This window comes from Capricornis sumatraensis, chromosome 10 (assembly GCF_032405125.1).
Source record: "Capricornis sumatraensis isolate serow.1 chromosome 10, serow.2, whole genome shotgun sequence".
Lineage (NCBI taxonomy): Eukaryota > Metazoa > Chordata > Mammalia > Artiodactyla > Bovidae > Capricornis > Capricornis sumatraensis.
In genome coordinates this window covers 36,930,309-36,955,261 of record NC_091078.1, presented here as the reverse complement: position 1 = coordinate 36,955,261, position 24,953 = coordinate 36,930,309, and the positions used below count along the sequence as shown (strand labels likewise).

The following is a 24,953-nucleotide window of genomic DNA, read 5'->3' as shown; positions in this document are numbered from 1 at the left end:
CCTTCAGAATGGACTGGCTGGATCTCCTTGCAGTCCAAGGGACCCTCAAGAGTCTTCTCCAATACCACAGTTCAAAAGCATCAATGCTTCGGTGCTCAGCCTTCTTCACAGTCCAACTCTCACATCCATACATGACCACTGGAAAAACCATAGCCTTGACTAGACGGACCTTAGTCGGCAAAGTAATGTCTCTGCTTTTGAATATGCTATCTAGGTTGCTCATAACTTTCCTTCCAAGGAGTAGGCATCTTTTAATTTCATGGCTGCAGTCACCATCTGCAGTGATTTTGGAGCCCCACAAAAATAAAGTCTGACACTCTTTCCACTGTTTCCCCATCTATTTCCCATGAAGTGATGGGACCAGATGCCATGATCTTTGTTTTCTGAATGTTGAGCTTTAAGCCAACTTTTTCACTCTCCTCTTTCACTTTCATCAAGAGACTTTTTAGTTCCTCTTCACTTTCTGCCATAAGGGTGGTATCATCTGCATATCTCAGGTGATTGATATTTCTCCCAGCAATCTTGATTCCAGCTTGTGTTTCTTCCAGTCCAGCGTTTCTCATGATGTACTCTGCATAGAAGTTAAATAAGCAGGGTGACAATATACAGCCTTGATGTACTCCTTTTCCTATTTGGAACCAGTCTGTTGTTCCATGTCCAGTTCGAACTGTTGCTTCCTGGCCTGCATACAGATTTCTCAAGAGTCACTTAGTTGTGTCCAACTCTTTACGACTCCATGGACTGTAGCTGGCCAGGCTCCTCTCATGGGATTCTCCAGGCAAGAATAGTGGAGTGGGTTGCCATTTCCTTCTCCAGGGGATCTTCCCGACCCAGGGATCAAACCTGGGTCTCCTGTGTTGCAGGCGGATTCTCTACCATCTGAGATACAGGGAAGTCTTACTGATTACTAAGTGATTATTATTAGTAATAGTAATTTATATAAACCTTTTAAGGATATGAATTCATTTCACCTTTGAAACAACTCTGTGGGCTTCCCTGGTGGCTCAGACAGTCTACACTGCAGACAGTCTACCTGCAGTGCAAAAGATCTGGGTTAGATCCCCGGGTTGGGAAGATCCCCTGGGAAAGGAAATAGCAACCCACTCCAGTATACTTGCCTGGAAAATCCCATGGACGGAGGAGCCTGGCAGGCTACTGTCCACGGGGTCGCAAACAGTCGCACATCACTGAGTGACTTCACTTTCTTTCAAACTAAACTCTTAAGAGACAGGGAATACTATTACCTCAATTTTACAGATGAGAAAATTAAGGTATGAAAAGACTGAGCATGCTGCCCAAAGTCACACAGCAAGGAAGTGGCAGAAGCAGGATTCAAACCCATGCTATTGTGCCTCACTGTTCACACTTAAGATCTCTGGGTTTTTTTTGGCCAGACCTCGAGACATGCTGGATCTCTGTTCCCTGACCAGGCATTGAACCCTTGCCCCCTCCAGTGAAAGTATGGAGTCTTAACCACTGAACCAACAGGAAAGTTTCCACTGTTCACACTCTCAACTCAGCCACACTTCCACTCTTAAGAGCTAGAAAAGTGGAAAATCTTTGCTAATAAAAGTAATTTCACATTAAATATATACCCACACCTCACTATTTCAACATCATCAATCACAGTTAATTAAGAGTTGACTATAAAGCTATGGGAAGACTATAATGATCAATGAAAGATAAAATTTTAATTCACAATTGAAATTATTAATTTTCAACTGGATATCAAAATATTTAACTTTTAAGTGCTTCAGTGAATATGTTATGGCAAATAATAGCCCTCTGAAAACCTGAAAACAGTATCAGATCACAATAACATTTATTAATCACAACAGGACTCTTCTAAACTGATAATGTCATTGTACATTTTTCACTTGTTTTTCTTTCTGGCTAGAATACTCAAATTTTAAATGTTACACAAAGAAGAGTAAATAATAATCACAACCTCAGGATCCTAAAAATAATCAAGTCACCAGCAAGCTACATCACAAGTGAGAGAAACTGTCACCTATTAATTGAGCAACATTTTTTAAAAGATTCAAAGAAGGAAGAAAAAGAAATGCATGGTCCAAATCATTAGCAGCAAAATAATCAATATTAAATATTTTTTCAATGCAAGGATTTGTCTTTTCATTTCCTCCCTCAAATGAGTCCTTATTCATTTCCTGTTAAAATTTATTTGGAAAATTAACTGTGATACTCTAAACAAGAAAGAGTCTGAATGGGAAAAGGACTATGCCACATGGGAGAGTTCAAGTCCTGGTCCTTTCCTTCCTGTGTTTCTTGGATTAGTTACTGTCTCGGAGGCCAATTTCCCCAATTTTTAATAGGGATAAAAATAATACCTACCTTTATGAATTTGCTATCAGGCTGAAACTAAGCTATATGAGAGAGCATGTTTACCTAATTTTTATTGCCAAAGCTTAGTCACTATTAGATTTAATACCTGACTCTATATTTTGGATGAAAGCATTCACTTCCATTTAAAAGTTTCAATAATTCAACTAAATATTTTTCATACCTACTCTGATAATACTTAGCTCAGGCACATTAATATTTTAAAAATTTTATCCAAGTAAAATATTCAAAACTGTTTTTAAACAATTTAACCTCCAATAGAATAAATTAAAAACTTTTTCCTGCCACATCCTTTCCCATTTTCTTCTGCAGAGACAACTGCTTTTAACTCTTTCAGCTCTGACAGTTAAAACCTCATCGGTAAGTAATATACCGATAGTATATAATAATAGTAATATAATTTATAGTCATAATACCACTATATTTATATATTTAAGATGCTCTTCTATCCATTTCCCATTGTTATAAGGACTTGACTTTTACATTTAAGTAACTTCTCTACCCTCCATCCTACTAATGCAGTGTTCCCTTCTAATATAATTTTTTGGGAAGAGTAACTAAATGCCTTTGCTATTTCTTCCCGTCTGTTACCACTGTTACCTCTAATTTCCCTCTAATGTTCCATCATACGTGATGACAAGTCCTCCCTTTAAGAGCAATTTTCCCGTCTCCACTCTCCAGTCTACGGACCAGCACCTGGTGTTACCACTGGGGAGTCTGATGCCTGCCATTCTGCTTCTCAGTCCTTAGCAGTAAACTATTCTTTCTTTCTGGAACTGTTAGAAGATTGTTTATCTCTGATGACTCAAAGTTTCATGACTCCTTGATCCTGTAATCCCTTTTAATTTAAAGCCTTTAAGAGCCTAAGCATATTTCATCAAAAGTAATTTGTTAAATATGTATAGTATGTGTCACAACAGTAAGAAGACATAAGAACAAGTAAGACAGTTTGGTTGTCAGGAGGATTTAAATTATTAGGAAGCAAAAGCAAACATGACAATGATAATAACAGGTGAAATATTGTCTATGACATTAGATAAATTCAAAGAATTTAGAGGATTCAGCGGAGAAGAAAACATGTCTGTCAACCCACGGATCAAGCCCAGGCCTCCCGCATTGTAGGCAGATTCTTACCAGCTGAGCCACCAGGGAAGCCCAAGGAAAGAGAGGGGAGGCACAAAATGGTTCACAGAAAGGTTGGGCATTTCTGGCTGAGAACTGAAGAATGAGTGAGCCAGTGGCATGGAAGGGTGGCATTTAAGACAGGAAAAAAACAGCATGAATAAAAAACACAGTATCAGGAAAAGAGAGGGTGTATTACTCAGGATACTCAGGAAATATTGACTAAATCCATTTTGACACTGGCATAAGATACATGTAAGGAGAACTGGGAGGCAGATAAATAATACAGCTAAGGCTGGCTGAGCATGGAGAACCTCAAGCACCCATGCCAAGGAGAGTCTGAAGTTACTTTTAGATTCAGTTAGCACTTAAATTTAAAATTACAATTTAAAATTAACAACTATAAAACAACACTAGAAGGAGAAATGAATTCAGGTTCAACTAGCAGTTATGAAAATGGACTTACATATGATTAGATCTTCTTCCTCTATTTGTTTTCTTTCCTATGACGGGAGTGCCAAAATGTTCAGGGTTGGTGAGTGGGAGCTGGTCTAATGTCTGTGGGTAGGAACATAAACCCATCAAAAGTTATTAAGTTGCAAGTTCTTTTTTTCCTGTTTAAATCAAATCAATTTAAAAATATCCTTAGATTTTTAGATTTAAAACTTCCCAAGGGAGACAAAAATACAACTTTCCTAAAGATTAAAAACTTTCACTTCAAAGAATTATTAGAAGATGAATGAGCTCATAACTGAAAAAAAGTGAAAAGAAATTTAGTGTTCTCTCTAGATAATTTCATTATCTACTTGAGGGTTGACAGACTTCTAAGAGTGATTAAAATATAAAATCAAACAAATACAGCTCAGTGGAAACACAGATTTGAGAGATGAGAAATCTATGTGTAAGTACCTAATCCCTAGATTGAGGCCAACTGTATCTCAAAATTTTCTTTGCATATAGGGAATTATAATCTACAAAACAGAATTCTTAATAAGTAATGGAAACTAAATTATCAGGATAACCATCAACTGCCTGAAAAAAGGGCTTCAGATAGGTGACATTATGACTCTGCAAACATTTCTGTAACAACCCCCCCACACACACCCCAATTCCCCTGCACTTAGTAGGATCTTATTTCCCAAATCAGGGATCAAACGCAGGTCCTGGCAGTGAAAGCACCAAGTCCTAATCACTGGACCTCCAGGGAATTCCTGCAATAAATCCTACTTTTAAAGAAAATGTAAAAATTAGTTTTTCTAAAGTTAGTACTTTTATTTTCCCTTTCTTTTTAATACAGCAACTTCAATACTTGCTATGAAGACAATAATCAATAAGTGAACACTTTCTTCTTGTTATCAACTGGCAATTAATGTCTCTTACCTTGCTCAAAAAAAAAAAAAACTGATTTCCAGGGAAGGAACTGATTGTTGGTTAAAAGCACAGTGAAAAAAGGGATTTTGAAATTCCTTCGTTTCTCCATACCAGAGACCTCTTGGATTGTTTTGTGCCATTAATTCCTTAAAAGGTTTCTATATCTAAAAAGTTAAAGTATCAATCTGAAGATGCTATCCCAACTGACTTAATTCTCTGAGTATCATTTTGATAATAATCAAACTTTTTTAGCATCTTAAAGATTTTCCAGTTACTGTTCCTTTTATCCCTCCAATAGAATCATTGCTGTTTCAGATACTTTTATGAACACAAGGGGAACAAAAGATCCCAGGAAAACTGCCACAGTAGAAGTGAGGGCAAGGAACTAGTTATGATAAAAATGTCTCAAAGTTACAAACAAGAATGTTATATGAAAGGGTTTCCATTACTTTAAAGATCAGATATTTAAATATAAACTAATGCCATTTATTTAAAGAAAAATTTTAACTTTTACTCTTAAAACTGAGATAATTTTGTTGAAACAGTGTACTAAAACATGAAAGGAGGCATATTAATTTATTTTACATAATTTGTTAGAATATGTAAATATGTTTAAGGTACACACACACACACATGTGATAATTGCTCAGTTGTGTCCAACTCTTTGTGACCCTGTGGACTATAGCCTGCTAGGCTCCACTGTCCATGGACTTCTCCAAGCAATAATACTGGAGTGGGTTGCCATTTCCTTCTCCAGGAATACATACACACACACACGCACACGCACGCACACACACGTGTCCAACAATGAAGAATACAGTATAGGAAAAAGGCACTAGCCACAAAGCATTAAATAAAAACTGATTTCTTGAAATGACAGACAAAAATCATAACTTTTATATGGCTAAAAATATAAATCTTTCAAATGCAGCTTGTAAGTTGGGCATTTAAAAAATATTTGAAGGCAAAAGCTTGCCCAAATACAATAATATGCCAGACAAATCTTTTCAGAAGTAACCTGTCATTAACTCCTAATTATACTTCCCAAGTGTGAATATTCCAAAGCACTCTATTTGGTAAACAGGAAAAATAAATTATTTTGGCTCAGTTTCTTCTAAGCTAACAAAAGAATTAAATGCCCCTCCCCTAAGATTAAAGGCCACTCTCTTAAAGGTAGAGAAAGATCCCCTGGAGAAGGGAAAGGCTATCCACTCTAGTATTCTGGCCTGAAGAATTCCACAAACTATATAGGCCATGGGGTTGCAAAGAGTTGGAAACCACTGAGCAACTTTAACTAGCAGCTTTCTATTTTATTTCTATTTTAAGTACTGGCTAGTTATTTTACTTGGTTTAAGAAAGAAAATATCCAGAATTTCTGAAAAGTTATCTAGGAATCACATATAGGAATTCCCAAATAAACCACAATCTCTCCCTAGTATTTAAAAAAGAATTAGAACAATAAGAAGCAATTGTCTTATTGCTAAAAGCAGGCCTGTGTCCCTGGCCTCAATCCTGGAAAGCAGGAGCACTTTTATTTCACTTCACAGAAAAGAGTAAAGGATGGTCAGAGTTAAGAGGGCTTATCTGGTAGCTCAGTAGTAAAGAATCTGCCTGCCTGTGTAGGAGACGTGGGTTCGATCCTGGGTCAGGAATTGGAGAAGGAAATGGCTACCCACTCCAGTATTCTTGCCTGAAAAATTCCATAGACAGAGGAGCCTGGCAGGGTACAGTCCATGGGGTAGCAAAAGAGTCAGACACGACTTCAGTTCAGTCATTCAGTAGTGTCCGACTCTTTGAGACCCCATGGACTGCAGCACACCAGGCTTCCCTGTCCATCACCAACTCCCCAAGCTTGCCCAAGCTCATGTCCATTGAGTCGGTGATGCCATCCAACCATCTCATCCTCTGTCGTCCCCTTCTCCTGCCTTCAGACATGTCTAAGCAACTAAACAACTACAACAAATACTTGTAGAGCAAAACCAGAGACTCCTGGCTGTGTTAAAGGCTGAGGAAAGTTCCACAGGCCGAGGGGAAACATGCTGATAGCCCTGTTATCTAAAATGGGCTGCAGCAAATATGGAGCTAGGAGTCCATCTAAACTTTCTTCAGAGTTTTCAACTGCATGTAGTAACTGCACAAAGAGAATGCCAGCTGATAAAACTACTTTGGAATATTATTCAAATTACCACTCTAACAGATGCCAAGGATAAATCCCATGTCTATCTAGCTTATCTATGTACCTAGTATAGCACCAGCATATGGCAATGGGTAAGGAATAATATGCCAATATTCTAATATCCTCTAGCAAAACATGAAATTTAACATGTAGAGATACACAGAGTAAAATTGATCCCTCCTGAAATTAAGGTGGATACACTGAGCTACTAATTAGTTCCTTAAGATACTTCACTGGAATAAATAAATAAGACATACATATCTTCGCTTAGGTGAAAAATCAAGTGTTCGAGTTCTCATACTCATTAAATCACTATAATTATCACATATTCTAAGGAAAATGAAATTATTTCTAAGAACTCCATAAACTCAGAATTCTGTTAATGTCATCAGTGAAAGAAGCCAAATTTACTGTACTTGTCCCAAAGTTATATGTATTTCCGATCTTTAAACCTTAACAATTAATTCACCAAATGGTTAGTGAAGGCTTCTGTGTAGAAAACAGTACTAGGAAAAGGAGAGTTCATCAAAACGACAAAAATTTGGCTATTCCAGCAAAACAGCTTACAATTTTAAAGAGAAAATTATAAAAGTAACAAAAAAAGACCATAAAAAAAAAAGACGTGGAAAAGGATCAAAGGATACTGAGATCAAATTTGGTTAGAGAGCTCATGAAAGACATCATGAAGGAGGAAGCATTTCTCATGGTCTTGAGAGGAACGGGGCTCAGAAGAAACAAAGAAAAGGAAGTATGAACCATAATCTGTAAGTCTTACAAAGGAGAAGTACAGGGAAATAATGAAGCATGAGACTGAAACAGTAGGCCAGAATTACTACAGAGAATCTGTCCCAAATTCGGAATTGAAATGGGAAGTCAATCATTTAAGGAAAAGGAAAAATAACAACAACAAAAAATAAAGTCCAATAATTTAACAGAAATATTAAAATTCCCCACAATAACATCATTCTAAACAGTTATTAGAAAAAAGAAATCTTGGTTTGGTCACACTGTATATTAACTAATATTTATAGTGTTATAGAATATAACATAATTTGTAACAATGTACCCATTAAAAAAATTTTGAATGGCAAGTTATTGATTTTCAAAACTGTGTGAAGCCTGCAGGCTTATTAAAACATCTTTCAATTTTAGAGCATGATTTTGGTACTAGGAAGTCTTGGTTTGAGAAATGGTTCTGACCATCAATTTCATCAACTGTAAGCTAAAAACAAGGACTCTATCTCTTTCATAATGCTGTAAATGTGAGGACATATGCAGAGAACTAAACAAAGTCCCTGGCAGATATGGGCACTTCAGTTATCCATCCAACTAACATTTATTCAGCTCCTGCTCTGTGCCAGGCACTGCTGCAGGAACTGGGAACAAAGTGGTGAAGAAGACACACGAAATCTCTGCCACTGAGACACACTGTAGTGAGGAAGGCAGACAATAAATAAGCACATAAACACAGTGGTGAGAAAGATATGTGCTATGAAGAAAATTAAATTAACCTAAGGAGATTATGAGGAATGGAAGCGTCCATTTTAGAAAGGGCAGCCAGGCAAGCCTTCTCCAAAGAGAGGCTATAATAAAAGTCAGCTGCTGGCAGCAGCAGTAGTTAGGAGGTGTTTGCAGTAGTTAGAGTAGTCAGGAGGTCCCTTTAGCAATCATGATGGGGTTCAAATAGGTTACAAATGAGGAACCTCTATTCTATAATTATTTATAAATTAAAGGACTCTATATGAAAGTCGCCTAAGGATAATGAACAGTTTCACTGTATTTTCTTCATGGACAAATGCTAATTGCTAAAATACATTAAAAAAAAAAAGAGTATATAGAACCTGGTAACTCAAACACAAGGCCTTAAAGTTTTCTCAGACTACATGCTAATACTTTTATATATTAATGAATTTTCCTGATTAACAAGTAAGTTGCTTGAATAAGAAAGCAAAACTTTGCCACCCCCAATACAAAATACGACATGTTTGTTCATTAAGTGATTACTTACTTCACTCTCGGCAAAATGCCTCTCTCCTTTCAGGCACAGTGAAGATCGTCTCAACGTTTTCTCATCACCATCATCAAAAACTGCGAGAAGTGGTAGAAAAGGAAACTACTGAAGGGATTTTCAAAGATTAACAAAATGACATAAGTTATCATTTAATTTTATCAGTGTAAAGAGAGCTACTGCTTTAAAAGATTAGATGTGACATTAAGTATACATTTTAAGTTTTCTAACAAACAACTTCAAATGCAGAGTATCCAATTTCTTGGGAAAAAAAATAATATAATGAAAACATCTTCCCTGGTACAGAAAACACCAAATGAAAATAAGTTAGTATTTCAGAAAGAAAACTTTTAAATGCTGATTAACCCTTCTCAATAGTGTAGAGAAAAAGCAAGCTTTTCTACTGGTAAATGCTAACAAATTTAAGAAACAAAAAACAAGAGTACAAATTTATATATTCAGACTGCCCCTATAAATTACTCTAATCCCAATCTCAGCACTACTAACATCTGGGGCCAGATGAAACAGGAAAGCCTTCTTAAACAAGATTCAAACTAAAACTACAAAGGAAAAGGCAACCACAGGAAAACTGACTGTCATATGAAAACTGGCAGCAGAGGTAGGAGTAAAGCAACAGAAGAATACTTGCAACTGAAGAGGAAAAGGGTTAACAATCCCTTTGTATATTTAAATATATAAACTCATATCCTAAAAATAAGATGATAACCTTTCCAAGAGGAAAAGATGGGACTGGGAAGACACTATACGTTGGCAATTCAAAAGAAGAGAAAACACAACAGAAATAATGTTCCTTTCAATAAATATATGAAAATATGTCCAATCTCACTACTAATCATGGGAGAAGCAAATTAAAACAAAACTGAGATACTGTTTTGCGTCCAGATGGGCACAAATTTAAAAATACTAGTAACATCAAATTTGACAAGGGTTGGGAAAACAAGTACATTCATACACTACTGTTTATGGGAGTGTAAATTAATAGGCTTTTAGGAAAGTGGTTTTCATAACTTACTAAAGTTTTAAAAGGACTTTCCCTTCAATCTATGCCTAGTTCTCAATGCACACACTAGGGAAATACTACAATAATGTCCATGTACAAAAGACATCCAATCCATAATATAGTAATTTACTATATAACACCAAGAAAACCGGCAACATCATCAGCATGAATATTAGTTTTAAAAATTTATCTGTTGCATGACAACATGAATTTACTGAATGCTACTGAAATGCACACTCAAAAATGGTTAAAGATGAAAAAAATATTCTAAAATACACTTTGAAGTGAAAAGCTAGAAATCCATTGTATAATATATACACTAAGTTCAAATTATAAATTATGTACATATTTATGAAATAAAGTTTTTAAAGATCTGAAAAGATAAAAACTATTAACAGTAGTAACAACTATGGCAACTAAGAGAGGAAGTAAATCAAGAAAAAACTCTGCCTGATTTGTATTATCATTGAAAATACATTTTAAGAAGAGTATGTATTCCCTTACCTACAGTGTACCAACTAGCATCTGTTAACTTATTGATTACAGCTTCCTGATATGCACCATCAAGATTCTTCACTTCCACAATAGCCCCAACCTAAAGTATTAAAAAAAAAAAAAGTTAGAAAAACTTAAGAGAAATGAACAAACTAAAAACTGGCTTTTTTTTTGACAAACTGATTTCGTGATGGTGAAGAATAAAGTAACTACTGATTTGTCTTAAAGTGCCAGCAATTTTACTCACGATTGTTTCTGTATCATCAGTGAAAATATCAACATAATGAAAAAAGCAAGTAATATCTAAATATTATTATGAAAATATATAGCTTTGTCCTTACAACCTCTCTGAGGGAACTCTCACGGGTCTGGGGATCCCTATCTATGAAATTGCGTATCTTCGCCTCATATTACAACTCTTCTTTAAAAGATGCTGGGGAGAAATTAACAAATAATTCTGAGGTTCTCCTAAGTTACAGTGTACCAATAATGAAAATTATTCGATATATTTTCACCTGATCAAGAAAATGCTGATAATTTATATGGTTTACAAATGTATATGGTCTTTATTAAGTATGTGTGTGTGTGTGTACACACATCATACTAAAACACTTCTACACAGCAAAAGAAATTGTCAACAATTTGAAAAGGCTACCTACGAAATGGGAGAAAATACATTTGCAAATCACGTATCTGGTAAGGAGTTAAAAACCAAAATATATAAAGAATTCATACAATGCAACAAAATAAAGAAGAATCAAACAATCCAATTGAAAAATTGGCAAAGGTTCTCATTCCATACACAAAAATAAACTCAAAATGGATTCAAGACTTCCATGTAAAACTGGAAACCATAAACCTGCTAGAAGAAAACATATGCAGAGCACTCCTGGACATAACACATAGCAGTATGTTTTTTTGGATCTGTCTTCTAAGGCAAAGGAAGCAGAAGCAAAAATTAATAAATGGGACCTAATTAAACTTAAAAGCTTTTGCATAGTAAAGGAAATCATTGACAAAACAAAAATAGAATCTACTGAATGGGAGAAAATACTTGCAAATGATGCAAATGACAAGGAGTTAAAATCTAAAATATAAACAGCTCACAAAATTAATATCCAGAAAAGCAAAAAGCTCCATTTAAAAAATGAGCAGAAGGCCTGAACAGACATTTTTCCAAAGATGACATACAGACAGCAAACAGGTACATGGAAATATGCTCAGTATCACTAATCAACAGAGAAATGCAAATTAAACCCACAATTAGGTATCTCCTGACACCTACTGAGAATGGCTTATTATCATCAGAAGACAAGAAATAAAAGTGCTGACCAGGATGTGGAGAAGGAAGCCTTTGTGCACCACTGGTTGGGATGTAAACTGGTACAGCACTATGGAAAGCAGAATAGAGGGTCTTCAAAAAAATAAACAGACAACTATCACATAATCCAATAATTTCACTCATGGATATTTATCTGAAGGAAATGAAAACACTAATTTGAAAGGATATACACACCCCCCCCAAGTTCACTGAACCATTATTTACAATAGCAAAGATATGAAAAGAAGCTGAGTATCCATCAATGGATGCTAAAGATATGTGTGTGCACACACACGCTCACATAAATCAGCCATTAAAAAGAATGAAATCTTGTCATCTGCAACAACATGGGCAGACAGAGGGCATTATGCCACGTGAAATTAGTCATACAGAAAAAGACAATTACCATATGATATCACTTATACGTGAAGTCTAAAAAACAAAACAAACAAAAAGCCAACTTTATAAGATACAGAGAATAAGATCGAAAATAAAGGCTAATTCTTAAAAGTCCTCACCCCAAGAAAAAAAATTTTTTAACAACTGTGTGTGCTAAGTTGCTTCATACAGTAGTGCCCAACTCTTTGCGACCCTATGGACTGTAGCCCTCCAGACTCCTCTGTCTATGGAATTCTCCAGGCAAGAATACTGGATTGGGTTGCTATGCCCTCCTCCAGGGGATCTTCACCCAGGGATCAAACCCGAGACTCTTCCATCTCCTGCACTGGCAGATGGATTCTTTACCACTAGCACCATCTGGGAAGCCCCTCTGCAACCATGTATGGTGACAAATGTTAACTTGGTGATCTACAAATATTGAACCATTATGCCATATACTGAAACTAGTAATAATATTAGTTTCATCTCAGTTAAAAGAAAATGTATATGAGCTTTACAGTGATAACAAAACTAAACTTGTTTAGAGAAGAGAGTGTCAGCCCCACACGATGTCCAAAAAAGGGAAGCAAATTCTTCTCTCTCTCTCTTCTAGTTCCCAAACCAGAGATGAAGCACAGGCCCCCTGGAGTACAAGTGCACAGTCCCAACCACTGGACTACCAGAGACTACCATCAATAAATACATGGTACATTTTTAAAAATATAATACTCAAATGTTCCAGTATTATTTTCATGTCAACTCACTGAAAATATACTGAAATCAAATAACCACAAATAAATAGGAAGTTTATTTTCTCTAGGAGAAACATTTATCCAAATGTTAATACTCTCTATCAGCTGATAGAAAGCTACCAAGTATATTAGGAAACAACTGAAAATCTACATACAAAAAAAAAATCCATAAGCAAGAGAAATATTTCAACAATTTTGAGACTGTAATTTAATACACTTGTCTATGTCAAAATCAAAATGATCCCAAGCCTAATCAAAAACAAAGAAAATTTTAATAAGACAAATCAAACAAGCAAAATAAACCAATTATGCCACAATCAAACAGGCTTAACCAAAAGGAGAGATGTCTTGAAGATTCAAATTGTCTTTCCTATCCCTGCAACACTGAGTATTTTTGATTAACTGGTAGCAGCTAGCATGTGCCAGGTAAATAAGGTAGTCAGGCAGTGAAGAGCTAGCTGGTGTGCTCATAAGGCAAAAATAAAAATAAGGCATAGAGATGTGTGTGTTCTGATCATCCAGGGGGCACAATGCTTCAAAACTACAGGCTATGAGTCCATCAGAATTTTTATTTTTTGCCATCCCATTACTGGCTGTAAGACCTAGGGCCAGATTACTTTACCTTCCATCCCCCCCAACTTCCTTACCTCTAAAGAGCTGTTATGAGGATTATATAAAACACTACGTGCAGAGGAATTAGCGCAGTACTAACACATACTAAACGCTAAATAAATGGCAGTTAACAGCAAATTGTGTGTGTGTGTGTGTTAGTCACTCAGTTATGTCTGAATCTTTGTGACCCCATGGACTGCAGCCCCACCAGGCTCCTCTGTCCATGGAATTCTCCAGTCAAGACTACTGGAGTGGGTTGCCATTTCCTTACCCAGGGGATCTTCCTAACTCAGGGATTGAACCACATCTTCTCTGCACAGAGATTCCTTACCATCTAAGCCACCAGGGAAGCCCAACATCAAATTATACAGGCACATGTTTTTGTCCTCTTATCTCTACAAGTGATACACATGTGCATGCAACATTAAAGAGGACACCTATGAAACAGCACAAGGGGAAAATAAGTTTCCCAAGGCAATACTAAACCTCACAAGGCTTAGTCTCCCTCGTGCACATGTGCTCAGTCATGTCTGACTCTGTGACCCCATGGACTGCAATTCACCGGGTTCCGCTGTCCATTGAATTTTCCAGGCAAGAATACTGGAGTGGGTTGCCATTTCCTACTCCAAGGGATCTATCTTCCCAAAGCATGGATCAAATCCACATCTCTTGCATTGGCAGGCGGGTTCTTTACCACTAGTGCTATTTGGGAAGCTCTTAGTCTTCTACAGTGTCTACTATACATGCAATAATGCCCTGGGGATTCAATTAAAAGTTTTCAAATCAACCACCAACAAAAATTGGCAGATAAAGACATCTATCAAATTCTCTGAAAAGTACTGTTTCATTAGGAAAGGAATTTTCTTGCATCTACAAATGTTTCTTCAATTATGTTGGCATTTCTTAAAATTTGCCCAGCTAGGCCAATGTCCGTTTCAGACATTCAAAAGGGCCAAACAGCACCTAGTGGCTACCTATGTATTTCCTTTAAGCCTGCTCACTAGTGGAAAGTAAGTGAAGTGAAGTTGCTCAGTTGTGTCCGACTCTCTGCAACCCTATGGACTGTAGCCTACCAGGCTTCTCCGTCCATGGGATTTTCCAGGCAAGAGTACCGGAGTGGGTCGCCTTTTCCTTCTCCAGAGGATCTTCCCAACCCAGGGATGGAACCCAGGTCTCCCACATTACAGGCAGATGCTTTACCCTCTGAGCTACCACTGGAAAGTAAAAGTGAAGTGAAGTGAAGTCACTCAGTCGTGTCCAACTCTTTGTAACCCCGTGGACTGTAGCCCGCCAGGCTCCTCCGTCCAAGGGATTCTCCAGGCAAAAATACTAGAGTGGGTTGCCATTTCCTTCTCCAGGGGATATTCCCAACCCAGGGATCGAACCCATGTCTCCTGCATTGCAGGCAGACGCTTTAACCTCTGAGCACCAGGGAAGCCCTAGCGGAAAGTAAAGTAGCACTTAATTCATAACTGGCCAATGAAGAACAACTAATGCAAAGAACTTAAACTCTCTATGTGTATGTATGAACATGTTTATCACTTTTGCTTGAAAGAATTGAAAGCTCTGAAGATTTGTTATGTTTTCTTTTCTCACATCTCACATCATCATGGAACTCAGTATCACTTGATCCCTAGTTTACCACTTAATATTTCTGGAAATTCCACCCTTTTAGTAAGTGAAACATGGCGAGACTAAAACAGATGAGTGAATAAAAGGCAATCTTTCCTTGATGTTCATTTAACTTCTGAACACAAGTTTTACTGTCACATAGGTTTTATAGCACATTAAGTCTATTTTTTTCCTATTTAGAGAGAATTACGCATTTAGAAAGCAACACTATGAACAAAGCTAGTGGAGGTGATGGAATTCCAGTTGAGCTATTTCAAATCCTGAAAGATGATGCTGTGAAAATGCTGCACTCAATATGCCAGCAAATTTGGAAAACTCAGCAGTGGCCACAGGACTGGAAAAGGTCCGTTTTCATTCCAATCCCAAAGAAAGGCAATGCCGAAGAATGCTCAAACTACCGCACAATTGCACTCATCTCACACGCTAGTAAAGTAATGCTCAAAATTCTCCAAGCCAGGCTTCAGCAGTACGTCAACTGTGAACTTCCAGATGTTCAAGCTGGTTTTAGAAAAGGCAGAGGAACCAGAGATCAAATCGCCAACATCCGCGGGATCATCGAAAAAGCAAGAGAGTTCCAGAAAAACATCTATTTCTGCTTTATCAACTATGCCAAAGCCTTTGACTATGTGGGTCACAATAGACTGTGGAAAATTCTGAGAGAGAAGGGAATACCAGACTACCTGATCTGCCTCTTGAGAAACCTATATGCAGGTCAGGAAGCAACAGTTAGAACTGGACATGGCACAACAGACTGGTTCCAAATAGGAAAAGGAGTACGTCAAGGCTGTATATTGTCACCCTGCTTATTTAACTTATATGCAGAGTACATCATGAGAAACGCTGGACTGGAAGAAGCACAAGCTGGCATCAAGATTGCAGGGACAATATCAATCACCTCAGATATGCAGATGACACCACCCTTATGGCAGAAAGTGAAGAGGAACTCAAAAGCCTCTTGATGAAAGTGAAAGAGGAGAGTGAAAAAGCTGGCCTAAAGCTCAACATTCAGAAAACGAAGATCATGGCATCCGGTCCCATCTCATCATGGGAAATAGATGGGGAAACAGTAGAAACAGTGTCAGACTTTATTTTGGGGGGCTCCAAAATCACTGCAGATGGTGATTGCAGCCATGAAATTAAAAGACGTGTACTCCTTGGAAGGAAAGTTATGACCAACCTAGATAGCATATTCAAAAGCAGAGACATTACTTTGCCAACAAAGGTCCGTCTAGTCAAGGCTATGGTTTTTCCTATGGTCATGTATGGATGTGAGAGTTGGACTGTGAAGAAAGCTGAGCACCAAAGAATTGATGCTTTTGAACTGTGTTGTTGGAGAAGACTCTTCAGAGTCCCTTGGACTGCAAGGAGATCCAACCAGTCCATCCTGAAGGAGATCAGTCCTGGGTGTTCATCGGAAGGACTGATGCTGAAGCTGAAACTCCAGTACTTTGGCCATCTCATGTGAAGAGTTGACTCATTGGAAAAGACTGATGCTGGGAGGGAATGGGGGCAGGAGGAGAAGGGGACGACAAAGGATGAGATGGCTGGATGGCATCACCGACTCGATGGACATGAGTTTGAGTAAACTCTGGGTGATGGTGATGGACACGGAGGCCTGGCATGCTGTGATTCACGGGGTCGCAAAGAGTCGGACATGATTGAGCGACTGAACTGAACTGAACAGATTCATCAACTGAATTGCAAAGTAACCAATGAATTTTTTAAAAGATAAAGATTATTATTTCTAGTGCTTCAGTAGGAAACAGTAATTATGAATAAATAAATGAATTACCTTCAGTGGGCCCTTTATATGGTCATCTTGAACTTCCACTGTTGAAGAATCATGTCTAAATGTTACCTAGAGATTATAAATTTAATTAGCCACCAAAAAAGAAAAAAAAAGCAGCACAAGCTCATTAATGCATGAATTCTTTTTTTAAATAAGTAATCTAAACAAATGGCTGCTTAGTTTATACAAAATCTCAATCCCTAAGTAGAAACTGAAAAACTTACTATTTAACAGACAACACTCAGACTAATTTACTTGATGATTCACTTACTATAGTTTATTCAGTACTATTAGTTATGAGTTTAATCATATAATTTGTTTTCCTAAAAAATGAGGAAAAAGGAGGTGGTGATCTTAGTTTATTAGGTATTCTACCATTTTAAATAAATAAATTCTACCATTTCAAATAAATCGGTAAATAATAAGCCTTAGCAACAAACATTTGCTGAGTGTCAAGCTCAAGCATTGAACCTATAATCTTCACAAAAACTCTGTTAGACAGGTGTGGTTATTCCCATTTTATTGGTAAGAAAACAGAATAACACAAAGTGTAAGCAACTGGTCCAAGTACATGGTAGAGCTGAGATTCAATCTCAGGCCATCCGGATCCAGAACTTGCTATACTCTGTCAGTACAGACATCAGAGAATGGGACACTAGATAGTAAAATAAAGTTAAGTTAAAATATAGGGATCAAGTTTAAATACATAATTAGTTGGTAAAAACAAAATACTTTCCAATACTCAGTATAGAAAAGGTGGTTTCCCCTATATAAAACAACAGCTTCCAAGGACTGAACCATTAACGTGGTCTTATCTGATAAGCGGTAATCAGTTATGAAACAGGCTCACAAACCAGCTACGAAAGGAGCTGTCCTGTACTCACAGCATCCCATACATTTCTGTCTCACACACGGCACTACTACTCTTTATTTAAATTATGTGTTTACATATCTGTGCCATTCACTTAGACAGTAAAGCACTTAAGAATTGAGAAAAGGTCTTAATACTCGAGTTTCAATACCTGATACAATGCTCAGCATGTAATAAATGCTCAATAAATAAAAACTGATAGGGAAGAAGTATATCAACAAATTGTTGAAAATGTATTAACTCTGAATCATAAACAAACTGATACAGAAATATACTACCATACCTGTTGAGAAAATCATTAGCTTTGAATTATAAACACATTTTTAGAGCAGTCTAAAGAACTAAGAACAAATTTTAGACAGCCACTACTTATAAGACACAAGGGACTGGCTGGTGCTCTGTGCTATCAGCACAAGTAGTACAGGCTGCCTCCTTCCTTTCGCTGGCAGCAAGAAACGGCGGAACTGCTGTGTGTCATTCTGCAGATTCATACAGTATACAGAGACACCCAGGTGAGATCACAAATCATGGCTAAATTCCAGTGAAGCATGGTTCCTGGAGTAACACATGGCTCTTGCCCAAAGGAACACCTTTTCTAACCAGCACAAGTTAGAAGGTGCTTATCTGGAGGCCAAGTTCTGCAGAGAAGTTCCACTTCTCTCCAAAGGGAGAGATTTCTGTCTAATACACACTAAGGTATTACATGTCCTCTCAGTAGCTCTGCCTGAAAGAGTGAGAAAACTCATTTAAAAAACTTTCTCTTCATCTACAAGATAGTAATGGCAAAAATGAGTGCTCAGAGAACACCAGCGTGTGAAGTCACAACAGGAAAAGGCACTACAGAAGCTTAGGTACACCAAGCATGTGAAACCAGAAGGCAGGGAGCGAGACCAGATCAGCATCCTACAGGCTTACAGTTAATTTAAAGGCCCTGTCACAACGGTTCTTAACTAGCAGTGTCAATCAGCATCACCCCGAAGCTTTTTTCAGCATATCCATGCATAAGGAAAGAACCAAAGCAGACAAGCATGGAAGCAGCTCTTGAGAGCTCACGTTCAACACCTCTATGGTTGTTTTACTGGTGACGTTCAAAACAATATTTTATGGGGTATCTGCTAACCTGGATTCTAAATCTCTGGAAAAGAGACAAAGCTATTCTCATATCCCCATCCTCCTTCCCACCTGCACAGTTTGCAAGTCAATAAATAATTAGCAAGATTTTTTCAAGAAAAGCAGAAGATAGGGAATCAACAACGAGACCCACCATCATCAGTTATAAACCACATGTCAGTTTCATGGTTAAAATGGGGAAGGGTCTTAAAATTGATGTACTATTCTAATTCCCATTCTGTCACTAATTTTCCAGAATGGCCCTGGACAAATCACTGACCTTTTATTGAGCCTCATTTTCCTCAGGATAAAATTAACAAATTAAACTACATGACTTCTAAGGTCCTTTCCAGTTCTAAAAGGCTAACAATACAAATATTACCATGTCTGTAGTGAAATGGCATTCAAAATACCAATTATGATCATCTAATTTCATTCCAATTAGAACACTTAAGAATCACAAATAATGCTTTGTTTTCAGTTATTTTTACAATCTTTACTCTTAGAAACTGAACTCAACTTGCAGAAGAAAGAATTCTTAATACATTCACCAAATAAAAGTTCAGATGTCAAATACTAAATATATACTTGATAAAATCTACATATACTGTACCTTGACTTTGACAAGTCTTTTTGCTGTCTTGATCTTGGCTTCACAAAAGGCTCCTCTGTATTTAGCACTCACATCAGTGCCCACTGTCAAATAGGGAGGTTCATCAAGCGCCTAAAAATGCAAAAACTTATTATTAGATTTAAACTTTCGAGTTCTTTCCCCCAATCAGACTTTAGAATGGCTGATCTAATCCTGTTACAGCTATAAAAGTTATAATACATGAATGTATTGTTAACAAGAACAATCTATAAAATACTCTAACCTAAAAATAAGTAAAATACATAAGGTCTATTTACATGTACCAAAATGTACATCAAAGAAGATACAAAGGCATCTTTTTTTCTCTACATAAAACACACATGGTCCATGATATGAATTAGCTCAATCACAAGTACGTATCATTCTATCCACTCTTTTATTCAAATTTTCTTTACTAAATAACCACTGAAAGAAAAGGAACATCCTTAAAGCTCAAAGAAAATTTCTTTTCATATTTAGGCTATTATCTTGGCAGCCACCCAAATTCAGAACAGCTCCCTATCAAGATGACTCTAAGGTAGAACAGTATAAAAGAGGGTAGGGAAAACCACATAGATTCAAACTATTGTTAAAAACTGAACAAAGAAATCCAGTTTGAAAAATCTCAAGTAAAAATCAGCCAAAATGTCTCAACGGTATGAATTCACTGCTTTGGTATGAATTCACTGTTTACTTTCCGTCTACAATAAATATTATTCTAAGCTTTTTCACTGTGATTTAATTTTAATAGTCCTAATCTAGCTGATTTTTTATAATCAGGTTCTTTTTCTGCACAGGAGCTATAGTTCTAAGGGGTTCTACTTACATTAATCAATTCCACAGACAAAGAAAGATCATACAAGTAACTTCTCCTAAAATGATTTACAAGAAAAACTAATATACCAAGATGCACCATCAGAAAAAAAAAAAAAAGAGTTGGGAGTCTGGGAATATCAGTTTATTGAATGAATCCCCATTCTGTCTCATTATTTCCCAGTCTATTTGTCCAAAGAATCCTTTTTTAAAATTAACATCTATTAACATCCTGCAGAAATTCCATAGAATACAAGGTGGAAAAATACTATTATATAGCAATAACTAATGAGAACATCAATTTCATTTGGATCTTAAAATAAATTTACCCCTGATAGTTCTGGCTAATACACACAGAAGAGATCTATCTCTAAAAAAATATTCTAATGGTACAACAAAAATTATCATAAAGATAGCAAATAATTTTAATAACTTTTTGAAAGGTGGGGAGGTACCAAAAACCAAAAAAAGGAGTTACAACTAAACATATCAGGTCATCCTCCTTAATGGCCATTTGCCTCACATATTTTTAAAATAAATACTTAAAACATATCAAGTATATGATTTCTTAAATCTACTTAAGAAATTGCTTATATTTCAATTTATGCTATAGCAGAAGTATACCCTCAAAGAAAGATAATCATTTCTGCATTGTTATTTTTTAAATATGCTGATACCATGAACTACAATTTGATAACTCTGTACTAGTCTTTGCACCTAAATTTAATAAATGCATTTCTACCTTATGGCTGAGCCCTCTTAAAATATCACCTTTCTTGGTCAAAATTTTGATTTAATTCCAGACAGGCTAGTGGCTTTATTTTAGCAAGAATATGAAAAGGAATTTGCAGCACTTCACTCAGAAATTGTCAAAAAGACATCAATTCAATTGATAAATTTTGTGTTATTGCTAAAGAAGCCCAGATAAAGGGGCTGCTTCATGACCATAAGGCCCATTAACCTCCACAACTCACAACCTCTCCCATTAATACTTCCTGCCTCATTAGCCAGCAAAATTTTATTTTCATAGATAAATAGTTTGGTTCAATAAAAATTAATGAGGAACCAGAAATTGTGAAATACAGAAAGAATCAGAGGTCATCTAAAAGTACATGTTCGTGCCCAATCAGGAACAAATAAATGTTTAAGAAATGATACACTTTTTAGGTCCTTTTATTACAGAGAATTCTAAACCAAAAAGGCGGGGCAGGGGGTAAAATAGAACAGTAATATTATTTAGACTACTAGTACACATAAACTCATTTAAGTATTCCCTTCACTAATATTCATATCAAACACTGGTCACAATCCAACATTAGCAAACAATAACTATGCTTACTGAGCAGATTTATTCAGCTTGAATTTGAGAAAGGTGATTTTTCCTCCAAATCAAAGCCACATTGTAACCAACATGGAAATCCATGTAAATAGAAAAGAGTAATAATTAGCTCAGATTTCATGAGGGCAAATTATTACTTTCAAGGAGTAATATTTTCCTTCCTTCACACTAGAACACAAGAAAAGGAATTAGCAAACTACATAAAGAAAATGTCTATCAGAAAAATACTTGCAAAGGAAAGTTGAAGTTTAAAAAAACTTGCTGGGAGGTGGGTTGGGGGTTCATGTTTGGGAACGCATGTACACCCGTGGTTGATTCATGTCAATGTATGGCAAAACCAATACAGTATTGTAAATTAAAATAAAGGAAAAAAAATTATTACATAAATAAATAAATAAATAAAAAATAAAAAAACTTGCTAAATACATTGTTAGAACAGTGTTAATTTCTCAAAAGAGCATAAGAAAAGCAAAGATCTATGCCCTGATTTTAATTGTCTCTCTCTCTTTTTTTTGGTATCATCATAGGTAAGTTACTTTTTTGTCTCTTATTTCTCTTAATTATTCGGAAGAATAATCTGAATTCTGTATACATTTGTTTAACACGCCTGCATTTTAACACAGGTTGGAGCTACACAGATGGTCAGAATGGGATACTGAGACACATTAATTGTCTGGAAGTAAAACTATGCTAACCAGAACATGAATTTCTACAGAAAAACAAATGAAACTCACAACATACATGGTCAGATTTGTGGATATAATTTTGTTGTTGTTTAGTCACTAAGTTGTGCCTGACTCTTTGTGAACCCACAGACTGCAGCCCACCAGGCTTTTCTCTCTCCATGGGATTTCCCATGCAAGTATATGGAGTGGGTTGCCATTTCCTTCTGCAGGGGATCCTTCCAACCCAGGAACTAAACTCCCATCTTCTCTGGTTGGCAGGCAGATTCTTTATCACTGAGCTACCAGGGAAGCCCGTATGTAATTTTCAGTTCAGTTCAGTCGCTCAGTCGTATCTGACTCTTTGCGACCCCATGAATTGCAGCACACCAGGCCTCCCTGTCCATCACCAACTCCCGGAGTTCACTCAGACACATGTCCGTCGAGTCAGTGATGCCATCCAGCCATCTCATCCTCTGTCGTCCCCTTCTCCTCCTGCCTCCAATCTCTCCCAGCATCAGGGTCTTTTCCAATGAGTCAACTCTTTACATGAGGTAGCCAAAGTACTGGAGTTTCAGCTTTAGCATCAGTCCTTCCAATGAACACCCAGGACTGATCTCCTTTAGAATGGACTGGTTGGATCTCCTTGCTGTCCAAGGGACTTTCCATGAAGTGATGGGACCAGATGCCATGATCTTAGTTTTCTGAATGTTGAGCTTTAAGGCAACCTTTTCACTCTCCTCTTTCATTTTCATCAAGAGGCTCTTTAGCTCCTCTTCACTTTCTGCCATAAGAGTGGTGTCATCTGCATATCTGAATGAAGTCACTCAGTCGTGTCCGACTCTTTGTGACCCCATGGACTGTAGCCTACCAGGCTCCTCCCTCCATGGGATTCTCCAGGCAAGAGTACTGGAGTGGGTTGCCATTTCCTTCTCCAGGGGATCTTCCCGACCCAGGGATCGAACCCAGGTCTCCTGCATTCCAGGCAGATGCTTTAACCTCTGAGCCAATTTCTCCCGGCAATCTTGATTCCAGCTTGTGTCTCTTCCAGCCCAGCGTTTCTCATGATGTTCTCTGCATAGAAGTTAAATAAGCAGGGTGACAATAGACAGCCTTGCCGTACTCCTTCTCCTGTTTGGAACCAGTCTGTTGTTCCATGTCCAGTATGTAATTCCAGCACATCATAAATTAGCACTCCATAATTAGCGTAATGTGAGACTAACAGCACAGGCTCTCAAAGCAGAAGACACAGCTGTAATCCCAGCTCTGTTCATTATGCTGACTAGGTGCATCTGCACAGGCTTCAGAACCTGCCTAAACTTCAGTGTCCATCCATATCAGAAAAATAGGACTAGTATTAAAAGTAATCAGTTATGATGCCCAAAGTATTTAAATATTCACAATTACTATTATGAAACATTGCATGTGTGGGCAAAAAAGTCATTAAACCAATGTAAATTCGAATTTGGCTCCCCCTCCTTATTTTTCTTTTTAAAATGGGAGAGGCAAAACCTCATTTTACATGACTACTCATCATAAATTTGCACAAAGATAAAGTTAAACCACTTTTCTCACTTTTTCAACCAGTGTCACTACTCCTCAGAATACAGTATTTCTTCAGCATTAAATCTAATGAGAGCACAGTACAGAGTAACTGGTAATATGTACATATCTTTAAACTGTGATACTTTTTATGCTTCTAGAAATGCAGGAATAATCAAAGATATATTTGATACAGTATACACACAGAAAAACATGCACCTTAAAGCTTAAGACAGCTATTAAAGAGTGATTACCCTATCAGAACGGGACTGGAAAGGAGGGGTGTGGAAATGAAAATACTTTATTCAAAGTATGTTTTCTGTTTTGCTCTAAAAAAAAGTTTATTTTTTGTTTTTTACATTTGGCATGTAGCACTTTACTTTTTAAAATATAAACTAAGGAACATTTCACACATATTAAAAAAAGAAGACATAACTTGTGTGATAACTCTCCCTTATACTCATAATCTGGCTCCCACAATTATCAATTATAATACTCAAAATATTATAATCTGTTAAGTCACTGGGAAGAGGGTTTATTTTGAACATTCTTAGTAATACTTGTCTATATTCTCCAGTGTGTTTGGAGTGACTCTATTAATGAGAATCAGTATAATATAGTAATTAAGAGCAAAGGCTCTTGAATTAGATGCTTACATTCAAATCTACCACTGAGCAGCCAGATAACCTTGCCTCTAGACACAATAAATACTGACTATCTCACAGGGATGAAGCTTGAACCGCTACATTTAAAGTGCTTATTAGAACAGGACCCAGCATACAATACTAAATAAAGGCTGTTATTATTCAATATTCTGGAGGTACAATTGTGATTTTAAAAAAATGTTTAAGTTCTATACAAAAGAGATTCCACATAAATAAAACAGATTCCAGTATAACTGTGTATATGGATAAGGAATCTTTAAAATAGTATCCCCCTGTTCAATT

The 24,953-nt window shown here is 36.8% G+C and overlaps 1 protein-coding gene across 1 annotated transcript in view; it reads right to left on the bottom strand.

Moving 5' to 3' along the window:
• ARID4B (AT-rich interaction domain 4B) overlaps positions 1 to 24,953 on the bottom strand; it is a 138,984-nt gene that overhangs the window by 64,971 nt on the left and 49,060 nt on the right. Inside the window, exons 3-7 of the mRNA XM_068981623.1 lie at positions 19,633 to 19,743; positions 17,042 to 17,107; positions 10,564 to 10,654; positions 9,039 to 9,118; positions 3,950 to 4,041 (exon numbers count right to left, since the gene is read on the bottom strand). Of these exons, the coding sequence (XP_068837724.1) occupies positions 3,950 to 4,041; positions 9,039 to 9,118; positions 10,564 to 10,654; positions 17,042 to 17,107; positions 19,633 to 19,743 (440 nt within the window). The remainder of the gene's footprint in view (positions 1 to 3,949; positions 4,042 to 9,038; positions 9,119 to 10,563; positions 10,655 to 17,041; positions 17,108 to 19,632; positions 19,744 to 24,953) is intronic.